The 11838-nt window shown below is 36.9% G+C and overlaps 1 protein-coding gene and 1 pseudogene across 1 annotated transcript; both read left to right on the top strand.

Moving 5' to 3' along the window:
• The first annotated feature begins 522 nt into the window (after window positions 1–522).
• On the top strand, window positions 523–1482 carry LOC122700141 (olfactory receptor 8U9). Its single transcript, XM_043912806.1, has one exon. The coding sequence runs from the start codon at window positions 523–525 to the stop codon at window positions 1480–1482; it is 960 nt and encodes a 319-aa protein (XP_043768741.1).
• A 3082-nt stretch (window positions 1483–4564) lies between these two features.
• LOC122703122 lies at window positions 4565–5395 on the top strand (annotated as a pseudogene).
• Window positions 5396–11838: the final 6443 nt, after the last annotated feature.

The raw sequence follows: 11838 nt of genomic DNA, 5'->3' as shown, positions 1-11838 counted from the left end.
ATAAGTCATGAGTATAGAATAGATGCCTAAAGCATGCTGTTCATTGCTCTGTCAGCACTGCAATGATGTGGGGTTTGTATCATATATGCAAGTCTGTCAGAGTGATGTCACTGCAGGGCCTTCATTTTCCTTTATATTATTAATGTTAGGATATTTTTGATAAAAGCAATAGTTTTAATGTCTTTAAAAAATAATGTTAAATTTTAAACAACATAAGAGCTTTGAGCAAAGAGTCAGTGTGACTGAATTCTATCTACAGCTGTTAATTTCATAAAATGCACTTGATTTGGGGGAGATAAACATGTCTCTCCTATAAAACATCTTCATTTACTGTTTTTATTTTTTATTTTTTTTATTTTTTTTCATTTACTCTTTGTCCCGTTGCCAGACTCAAGGATGCTAGCACTTTTACTGTTAGCCTTTTCATGTTGATAATAACAATTGTTTTAAAGGATATTCAGACTTGAATTTAATTAAGTTGGATTTCATTATCCTCTCTTCACCCAGACATACTGAAGACACATGATCCAGATAAATTGCACCCAGGTGACTGAATTTATTCTCGTGGGCCTCACAGACCGTCAGGAGTTGAAGATGCCCCTCTTTGTCCTGTTCTTATCCATCTACCTCTTCACAGTAGCAGGCAACCTGGGTCTGATCCTAGTCATCAGAACAGACTCGAGACTCAACACACCAATGTACTTCTTTCTTAGCAACTTGGCTTTTGTTGATTTCTGTTATTCTTCTGTCATTACACCCAAAATGCTGGGGAATTTCTTGTACAAACAGAATGTTATCTCTTTCAATGGATGTGCTGCCCAGCTGGGCTGCTTCCTGGCCTTCATGACTGCTGAGTGTTTGCTACTGGCTTCCATGGCCTATGACCGGTATGTGGCTATCTGTAACCCTCTCCTCTATATGGTCGTAATGTCCCCAGGCATCTGCGTTCAGCTTGTGGCTGCCCCCTACGGCTACAGCTTCCTGGTTGCCCTATTTCACACCGTCCTCACCTTTCGCCTTTCCTACTGCCATTCCAATGTCATCAATCATTTCTATTGCGATGACATGCCTCTTCTCAGGCTCACTTGCTCAGACACTCACTCCAAGCAGCTATGGATTTTTGCCTGTGCTGGTCTCATGTTCATTTCTTCCCTTCTGGTTGTCTCTGTCTCCTACATGTACATTATTTCTGCCATCCTGAAGATGCGCTCCGCTGAAGGCAGACGCAAGGCTTTTTCCACCTGTGGCTCCCACATGCTGGCAGTCACCATATTCTATGGGACCCTCATCTTTATGTACTTACAGCCAAGTTCTAATCATTCCCTTGACACAGATAAGATGGCCTCTGTCTTCTATACAGTGATCATTCCCATGTTGAACCCTTTAATCTACAGCCTTAGGAATAAGGAGGTGAAAGATGCCCTGAAAAAAGTCATCATGAGTAGAAACCAGGCTTTTATGTTCATGAAATTAAGAAAATGACTTGAATAAATAAAAACAGAATTTTCCTCACAGTCTGATTTTTTTCTCTTAAGCTACCAAAATGCCTATTCATAATACTGGATTTCTACATGTCTGTTCATTGTGTAATAAAATTTTCTAAAGGTTTTCACTTAGAATGAGATTTCAGATATAAAAGTGTCCATTAGACATTTTTGCCAATTCTCTCATTTTCAAATGAAATTATATTAAAAAAATAATTCTTTGTTCCATAGGAATTTATACCAATCTTTTTTATTTCTCAAATGAATAATTGCATAACAAACCATTATCTGGATATATAACTAGTTATAGGACAAAGGTTTCACCTTTCCATCACTTTAAAATCCCTGGTTCAGGATCCTCCAGTTCCATTAATCATATCCCATATGAAGAGCAAAGATGCACATTGTACTTCTTTTCCTGATTTGCTAGTTTCTTAGAAAAATATAACATTATAAAACTGTTCCATAAATCAAGTATATTTCAATAAAAATAATTTTAAATTAATTAATGAATTAATAAAACTGCTCCATATTTATACATTTAAGAAATTGTCTTGATGATGCAAAAACCACTACAATATTGTAAAATAATTAGCCTCCAACTAATAAAAATAAATGAAAAAAAAATTGTCTTTATTTATTTATTTTTTTCAAATTGTCTTTGTTGAGAAGAATAATACTACATCCTAAGTTTACCTGAGTCACTGATTTAACATGGCCTGACATCTGGTCTGATCTCTGAAGGCTAATTTTTAAGTGAACTCCTTTTTTTAAAGCCTATGAGATCTTGTTATATTTTTTCAAGGTATCAAAAAAGGTGTAACTCAAGAATGGAATCCCAGGGGTATCATATATTCTAAAGTAATATACACAAAATAATTGAAACATTATAGATCATTTTCCAGTAGCAAGGATCCTATGCAGTTATACTGGGCAGATCTTAGGTAAGTTGGTCATTAATGGGTGAGATATAGTTTATAATATGATGAACCATTAGGCAATGCAGCTTAGTTCTGAAAAGAACACATTCCTTGTAGTCAAAGGATGGACTTGAACTGTGTGTGGGCCTTCTGTAGCTTATTTGTCAATTAAATAAGGACAGCATTACAAAATTTGGAGTCTTCTAAATATTGAATACACAAAGGAGTAATAATAAATCATAAGCATTTGCACATCATCTCTCTTGCTAAAGAACCTGAATTCTAGTCCCAACTATACTATACTTGAGAGGACAATTTATAAATGAGGATTAACATACACAACAGATAACTGTGATATAGATAGATATAGGTATACAGGTATGCATATATACAATTTCAGATAAGTGTAATGATAATTTAACAGTTTGCAATTACACAGAAAATGCTTTTGAGTTTGTAATTTGCATATCATTTTAATATATATTAATGAATGTGTGTGTGTGTGTGTGTGTGTGTGTGCATGCTCATTTACTCAGTTGTGTCTGACTCTTTGTAACTCAGTGGACAGTAGCCCACCAGGCTGCCCTGTCCATGGAATTGTCCTGGCAAGAATACTGGAGTGGGTTGTCATTTCCTACTCCAGTGGATCTTCCTGACTGACCAAATAATCAACTCTGTATTTCCTGCACCTCCTGAGTTGGCAGGCAGATTCTTTATCACTAGCACCACCTGTTAAGACCATATGTGTGTGTGTGTGTGTGTGTGTGTGTGTGTGTGTGTGCCATTTGAATGTTTAATGAAACATAACCAGAGAAAGGAAATACAGTATATATTTTGGTGAATCATAGAGATACAGGGTTGACTTAATCTACAGTTCTCAGAAGTTTCTTTTTTTGTCTTTTCTTTAAACACATTTACCCACTATTTGAACATTTCAGGGGTTCCTACAGCAAATTTTGAGTCTCTATTCTATATACTCAAAGCCTGTCATTAATATCTTTGAATTCATACTGTCCTGTCTTGGCAAGATGGAGTTTTTACCATGACACAGCTATTCAATTAAAGAGCATAATCCTTAGTGTCAGAAAGCCCGAATCTGAATGCTAGGCCTGACCTTTGAGGAATCAAAATATCTCAGACACTTATGTATGCTTCTATCTCTTCAACAGTGTGAAGGTGAAACTAATAACAAACACTAAATCTATTGTCATGAGATCAAGACTATAGACGAATTTCTTTTCTAAATGTCATTCTACCAAAAATAATGTGAAACTATGAATTTATTTGACTGAAATATAAATCACATGAATATGTAAGATGAATATAGCAATTTAATATTGCTAAGCTCAATATTAAATTAAGCTTTATGTTTAAAGGTTTTGTTTATCATATGAAGTGGAATTCTGAAAACTACGTTTTGACTTTTCTTTGAAGTTTCACATTTTTGTGAAAATTATGTTATAATTTTCATTACATAGCATTGTAATAGAAGCCATTGTCACAATCATAAAAAATCCAATATTATCTTTTCACTAAACATTTTTAGATACACTTTCATACTTTATACATTACTATATTTCACCCTTTCCTTCATTGCATTGGCTAGCACATTAAGAATAATATTTAGTAAGAGTCATGATTGTCTTAATTCTAGTTGAAATGCCTAGTGTTTCATCTTAATATATTATTGTTAATATATTCACAGCCATCTCTTTAACTCTTGAAATATTTATCCTGCTATACTAGCTATGATGCTGGAATTTTATATACATGATATCCTATATTTTAATTCAAGATATTCTGTCTTCCTTAACAAATATCCTGACTACTGAGTGTGTTGGAATTCCTGCCTGCAGCAAATCCGTTCAAGTCCAAAGCAGGCAGCACTGAATTCTGAGAATGGCCCATTGACCAGTGAGGATTTATCTTTCCAATATGGTCACCATAAAATAAGCATGAGTGAAGTCCTTAATCCACAAAGTGAAAGATTATCTGCAATGGGTGTTCTGGAGATGACAGTATGATATGCTTCTATATAAAATTCATGGCCAAACACAATAATTCAGAAGTAACTGAATTCAACCTCTTGGGACTCACAGACAGTCCTGAGCTTTAAGTCCTTCTTTCTGGGATTTTTTAGTGATATACTTAATTAGTGTCATGGGTAATCTTGGGTTAATCATGCTAATTCGTGTCAGTCCTCAGCTTCATACAGCTATGTATTATTTCCTTACCACCTAGCTTGTGTTGATTTTTGCTACACCTCCTCGGTCACTCCTAACATTCTGGTGAACTTCCTCCAAGAAACTAAAGGATATCCTTACCTGTTTGTGCCACTCAGTTGTTTTGCTTTATCAGGCTGTGGTTTGTGAATTTTATTTGCCCCCAGTCATGGCTCGTGACAGGTATATGGCCATGTGTAATCCTTTGGTCTATACCATTGTCGTGAACAAAAAGGTCTGTATTCAGATGGTGCTTAGCACATATCTATATAGCTTTGCTGTGGGACTCCTGCAAGCAATTCTTACATTCCACTTATCTTTCTGTCATTCAAACATAATAAATCACTTCTACTGTGATGATGTCCCCTTGGTTGTCCTGGCCTGTCATGAAACCCATTACAAATATATCAAAAAGCTGTTACTGTTCACACCAGCTGGGTTCAATATCTTTTTCTCTCTTTTTATCATCCTTGTCTCCTATGTATTTTTTCTATTTGCCATTCTAAGGATTAAGTCAGCTGAAGGCAGAAAAAAGGCCTTTTCTACTTGTGCTTCCCACTTGACTTCCATCACTATATTTTATGGTCCGATCATCTTCACATATATGCAGCCAGAAACAAGCCATTCCTTGGATACTGATAAAATATCTTCTGTATTCCATATAGTGGTGATTCCCATGCTAAATCTTCTCATATACAGCCTGAGGAACAAGGAAGTAAAACATGCTTTGAAGAGAACTATGGAAAAAGTGTGTTCTACTATAATATAAGTGATCCATGCTTTAACTGAAAGCCTTCACATTTAGGAGGCCAAAAAAAAAAAAAAAAAAAAGCAAAGAAACAAACAAACAAAAAAACAAATAGTTTTTCTGCATGATCATGCCTTTAGGAACATGCTTTCTAACACTGCAATATTTAAAAAGTGAAAGTGATAATGTTGTTTCAGTCCTGTCCGACTCTTTGAGACCCTATGGACTGTAGCACGCCAGGCTCCTCTGCCCAAGGAATCCTCCAGGCAAGAAGACTGGAATGAGTTCCATTACCTTCTCCCATGGATCTTCCTGACACAGGGATGGAGCCAATCTCCCACATTGCCGGCAGATTCTTAACCATCTGAGTCACCAAGGAAAGTTAATATTAATACAGAAGATACATTTATTTTCTAATTTTATTATTATGTAAATAATAACTTCTGATAATGCTGACTATGCATTGGAAAGACTGATGCTGAAGCTTAAGCTCCAATATTTTGGCCAACTGACGTGAAGAGCTGATTCACTGGAAAAGACCCTTGAAAGGTTGTTGCTGAACGATAAGACGCGGGATTCTTGGCCTCCGGAGGAGACGAATTCAATCCGGGGCCAGAGACGAGGCTGGATCGCTCAGAGCTTTTGTGTAATAAAGTTTTATTAAAGTATAAAGGAGATAGGGAAAGCTTCTGACATAGGCATCAGAAGGGGGCAAAAGAGTACCCCCCTCCTAGTCTTTAGCTGTATGTTATATAGTCACTCACAGTCTGTTAATGAAATGAAAGGAATGTCATAAAATTTAGAATGGCATCAGATAATTCATCCCAGGCCATAAAACGATTGACTTGAATCTTGTAGAAGGGCAGAATACCAACAAATAGTTCCGTTTACATAGATTAGGGGAACAATACCTGAGTAAGTAAGTTAGGCCGTTTGGCGGAACCAACTTGAAGATAGAGTCTGGGGTTCATTAACATAGCTTAAGACAACATTTCCATACGAAAAAGGCATGTATTGGTTAACTCAAAGTTTGAGAGTAGTTAGCTTTAGGTGAGACCAGGTGTCATGGCAACACAGAATGTTAAGAGAAACCTCCTTTTAAATTTGTATAGAGAAGGAAAAACAGATCGCTGGTTTGTTTCTTCCTGCCGCTTAAGAGAGATAAAAATGTCTGGCACTTACAGCCTCTTTTCTCCATTTGGAGACCCCTGGCCTTCCTGCCTGTTACCCTCTCACCCTGATGCTGGTAAAGATTGAAGGCAGTGAGACAAGAGAAGGACAGAAGATGAGATTGTTGGATGGCATCGACTCAATGGACGTGAGTCTGAGCAAACTCCAGGAGATAATGAAGGACAGGGAAGCCTGGGGTGCTCTAGTCTATGGGGTTGCAAAGGGGTGGACATGGTTAGTGACTGAACTACAACAGCAATATTGAAAGATATGAGGCTGAACTAAGTTCAGTTGCAAATAGTGGATTAAATTTTCTTTTGTAAATCTTTCTCTTTTTTTCCTAGTGGAATTTTGACTTGAATGCTTCAATTCATAAATCTTACATGATAAAAAACCCTATCATCTTCAGATTGCTAAAGCAGCTTTCAATTATTAGTATAGCATAAAATACACTCATGCACACACACATACACAACACACACAGAGTTAGAAGAATCTGAAAAGAACTGTTGATTCTAAAACTCTAACATGGACACTGATATCAACACTGACAGAAAATCTCACTTAAAAAGACTGAAACAGTAACTTGAATTTTAACAAGGGAAGCATATCCTTCTGCACAGGGTAAGGTCTATAGATCCAATAATATAGGTAATTTGCTGATTTTTACTGAAGTTATTTGGTCTTTGAAGAATGTCCTTGCTTTGAGTAACATATACCTATGACTATAAGAGAACAATTACACTGAATATATAAACTACCTTGGAGAATATAGTTATTTTAACAAGACTAATGAGCAGAATATATCTTTCCATTTATTTTGTCTTTAATTTTACTCATAAATGTCATTGATTTCTGAGAAAAGTCTTTGGCTAGATTTATTCCCAGATATTTTATTCTTTTTATTCAATTGTTAATGATACTATTTTCTTAACTCTTCTGATGGTTCATTATCACTATATAGAAATATAACAGATTTTTATTTATTAAATTTGTGTCCAACAACTTTATTCATTGATGAGTTCTAACAGTTTTTTGCTGACCTCTTGGGATGTTTCATATAGAATATCATATCATCTGCAAACAGTGGCAGTTTTACTTCTTCCTTTTAAAAGGAAGATGTTTCATTGAAGGTTTTTACATCTACGTCCATCATGGATGTTAACCTATAATTATCTCTTTTAGTAGTGTCTTTATCTGGTTTTGGTATCAAGGCAATACCTGCCTTGTAAAATGAGGTTGCAGGGAAATGCAAATCAAAACCACAATGAGATATTACCTCACATCTGTCAGAATGACTATTACCAAAATGTAACAAATAACAAATGCTGCCAATAAAGTAGAGAGAAGGAAACTTTGTGCACTGCTGATAGGAATGTAAATTGATATAGCAACTACTGAAAAGAGTAGGAGACACCTCAAAAAATTAATGGTAGATATCATATGATCAGAACTCCATTTCTGGGTATCTTCCTAAGGGAAACAAACAGTAATTTGAAAAGATATATGTACCTTTATGTTCACTGCAGAATTATTTACAATAACCAATTTATGAAAGCATCATAAATATCCATCAAAGAAAAAGGAATTTTACTCAGCCATTAAAAAAAAAAAAAAATGAAATCCTGTCATTTGTGATAACATGAATAAACCTAGGGGGTATTATGCTAAGTGAAATGTCCGATAGAAAGAGACAAATACCATACAATTCAACTGACATGTGAAATCTAAAAATCAAATTAACATAATAAAACAGAGAATAAGTAGTTTCTTGAGGAAAGTGGAGTGGGAGATGTGTGAACGAGGTGAGAGACCTTAAGAAGGGCAAACTTCCAGTTACAAAATAAACGAGTCACTGTATGAAATGCAGCCAGCATGGGGAATAAAATCAATTACATTGCAAGACATGTGCATGGTAACAGACAGTAACTGGACAAATCACGGTGACTGTTTTGTAACGTATAAGAGTATTCAGTCACTGCCGGGGTCCAGCCTCGGCAGGATCCAGGGGGTACCCTCAGGATGAACAGCGTCGGAGAGAGAGATGTGACACCTGAGATCAGCCTTGATAGGGCCAAGTCTGCGAGGGAGAGAGAGAGAGAGACAGAGAGACAGAGAGACGGAGAGACAGAGAGACGGAGAGACAGAGAGAGACCAGGCTGGGGGTGTGCAGCAGAGTCTGGCAAATCTTTATTTTTTTTTACCGTAGCTTTTATATTCTAAGTTGGTACATTTTTAAGGGGAAGATAGTTTTATATTACATCGGCTTATCCTTCACAAAACCAGGGTGTTTTCTGCATACTTCTTTGTGAGAGTCTTGTACATTATCTTCTGGCCTCGGGGCCTACTGACATTTTATGACCTAGGTGAATGCAAAGCTGTTTTCCGTAATGTATTCTTTACTGAGCACAAAGGTCAGTCCTTTTGCAGAAGTTATCAGTTCAATTTATCTAAAAGGTTTACCACACAAAGACTCTGCAGCTCTGGTGAGGCAGCCCCTGTTTAGCATTCCTGGTTAAAATGAACAATTCTAAACTCTTATTTTTCTAAATCTTTAACTATAACCACTTTTAAAATAATATTTTTGTGTTCTCTAATAGGGCTTCCTCACCCCCGAAGGGCTCTGTGCCTAGTAGGGCCTTTACGTGATCAGGTTCTTTATGCTGTTTATGATTAAGGTGTTGTGAGCAGTCATGTGCCTTAGTACGCATTTGCCAAACAGGCTAGAATGCCAGCAAAGGGGTCTAAATTGAAACACTCCTTTCATCCTGGATAATCTTATAAGATACCACCGTCCGGGGGACATATTGATTAAAGTTCTAAGTTGATTCTGTTTGGAGAGAGATCGGGGAAGGCCTTCTGCCTGTGTCACAGAAATTAGGGAGTAGTCTAATATAGCAAGCATCAGAAAGACAGAGATCATCTTTAAGGTGAGCGCCGGGGCAGCTTTTCGAAATCCCTGAAGTCCTGACCTGCCTTGCTTGTCGGGTCTCCTCCTCACGACCTTGTCATGGGTGGGATCTCATGTGCTGGCTCCCAGCAAGTCACCATGTTGTGTGGATGGAACCAACCTAGTGTTGCAAGTCAGTTATTTTGTTATTATTGTCCAGTCGCCCAGTTGTGTCTGACTCTTTGAGATCCCCTTGACTGCAGCATCCAAGGGCTCCCTGTCCCTCACCATCTTGGCCCAAGTTCAAGTCCATTGCATCAGTGATGCCATCCAGTCATCTCATCCTCTGATGCCCTCTTCTCCTTCTTCCTTCATCCTTCAATCTTCACCCAAATCAGTGACTTTTCCAATGAGTCAACTATTTGCATCAGTTCAGTTCAGTTCAGTTCAGTTGCTGTCGTGTCCGACTCTTTGTGACCCCATGGACTGCAGCACGCCAGGCCTCCCTGTCTATCACCATCTCCGGGAGTTTACCCAAACTCATGTCCATTGAGTCGGTGATGCCATCCAACTATCTGATCCTCTGTCACCCCCTTCTCCTGCCTTCAATCTTTCCCAGAATCAGGGTCTTTTCTAACGAGTCAGTTCTTTGCATCAGGTGGCTAAATTATTGAAGCTTCAGCTTCAATATCAGTCCCTCCAATGAATATTCAGGACTGATTTCCTTTAGGATGGATTGGTTTTATCTCCTTGCAGTCCAACAGACTCTCAAGAGTCTTCTCCAACACCACAGTTTCAAAGCATCAATCCTTCAGCGCTCAGCTTTCTTTATGGTCCAACTCTCACATCAGATGACCAAAACACTGGAGCTTCAGCTTCAGCATCACTCCTTTTAATAAGTATTCTATAATTCAACTTAAAAAAAAAAAAGAAAAAAGAAAGAAAAAGTAGGTACTGGGGTAAAAGCAAATGAAGGTGATCTCTGAGAATGGAGATTATAGGCGATGGTTAATTTTTACTTTAGGTTTTTCTGTGTTTCTATTTGTGTGCAATGAAAAATATTGTTTGTATAATTAGAGAGAAGACAAGAAATATTATAAAAATAAAGAGGTATCATGTCTTTGACAATCAAAGAGTTCAAAGAAAAAAAATGTGTTAAAATGGTTAACATTTAAGGAATATGGGCGAAGGTTGTACCAGAATTCTTTGCAATGTATTAGCACCTTTTCTTGAGACTATGAATTTATGTTAAAATAAAAAGTTAAATAAGTAATCTAGCATTTGATATTTAATTTTAATTTAATGCTTTAATTGAACAATATTTTTAACACATTTCTTATTTTGATGTTTTGATTCATAATCCTTTGTAACTTTAAAAGGCTATAACTTCTCACCAGTAATACCTAAAAGTAATATATGTTTCCTTAAGAAAATAAACAAAACAATTCATCCATCTTCCCTAAAGTTTATTTTAACACAATTGCCTTTTCTTTATAAGGGCTTATTACTAAGATTGTAGTTTTCATTTGTCACAATCTGTTACAAAGCAGTATACTATACTTTTTAAGAAAACTTTAAATGGCAATTTTGTATACTATTTTTAAATGGCTGTATATTTGTTAATAACTTTATGATCAGCCTTAAAATTACAGCCACAGTAATGAACATATCAAGGCCTCTTCTCAAGTATTCAACTTTTTTAAGTTAGGAGGATAAATACAGCTCTGTTAGACTCAATTTCATTCCTTCATGTTGGGAGGTAAGTACTTTGCAGGCATGACAGAGGAAAACCAACCTCTGTGTCCACTGTATCACTTTTATTGCGCCTGAAGTGCCTCCTGGCCCAAGCAGAGAAGCCTTAAATCAGAGCCAGCACCTGTCAGATTCCGGTTCACTTCCACAGATTCCACTGGGCCTGCATCACTATGTACTGCATGCTATGTACTCCTAAGACTGGTCTTCTCAAGTATGTTTCAAGATATTATAGACCCATGGTGATGATTTATAAAAGGTAATTCAAAGCTGAAATGCGTTTTAAAAATGGTTTATGATACAGTCTCTTGCTTGAAGGCACGATTCCCATTAGTGTAAAAGGAACTGGCATGTTTACATTCTTTACTTGTTGAGGTAACATTGGTTTACAATATTATAAAAGTTTCAAGTGTACACCATTATATTTCAACACCTGCATACACACAGTACCAGAAAAGGGAGATTACATAGATACGCCTGCCTATGTGCCCACTTGTTTTGGTCGTGTCTCTTTCTGACCCTGTGGACTCTAGACCACCAGGCTCCTCTGTTCATGGGATTCTCCAGGCAAGAATACTAAAGTGGGTTGCCATTTCCTCCTCCAGGGGATCTTACCAACCCAGGGATCAAACCCATGACTCCTGCATCTGCT

The sequence above is a fragment of the Cervus elaphus genome, chromosome 1 (assembly GCF_910594005.1).
Source record: "Cervus elaphus chromosome 1, mCerEla1.1, whole genome shotgun sequence".
Taxonomy (NCBI): Eukaryota; Metazoa; Chordata; class Mammalia; order Artiodactyla; family Cervidae; genus Cervus; species Cervus elaphus.
This window is presented reverse-complemented; position numbering and strand designations above follow the sequence as displayed.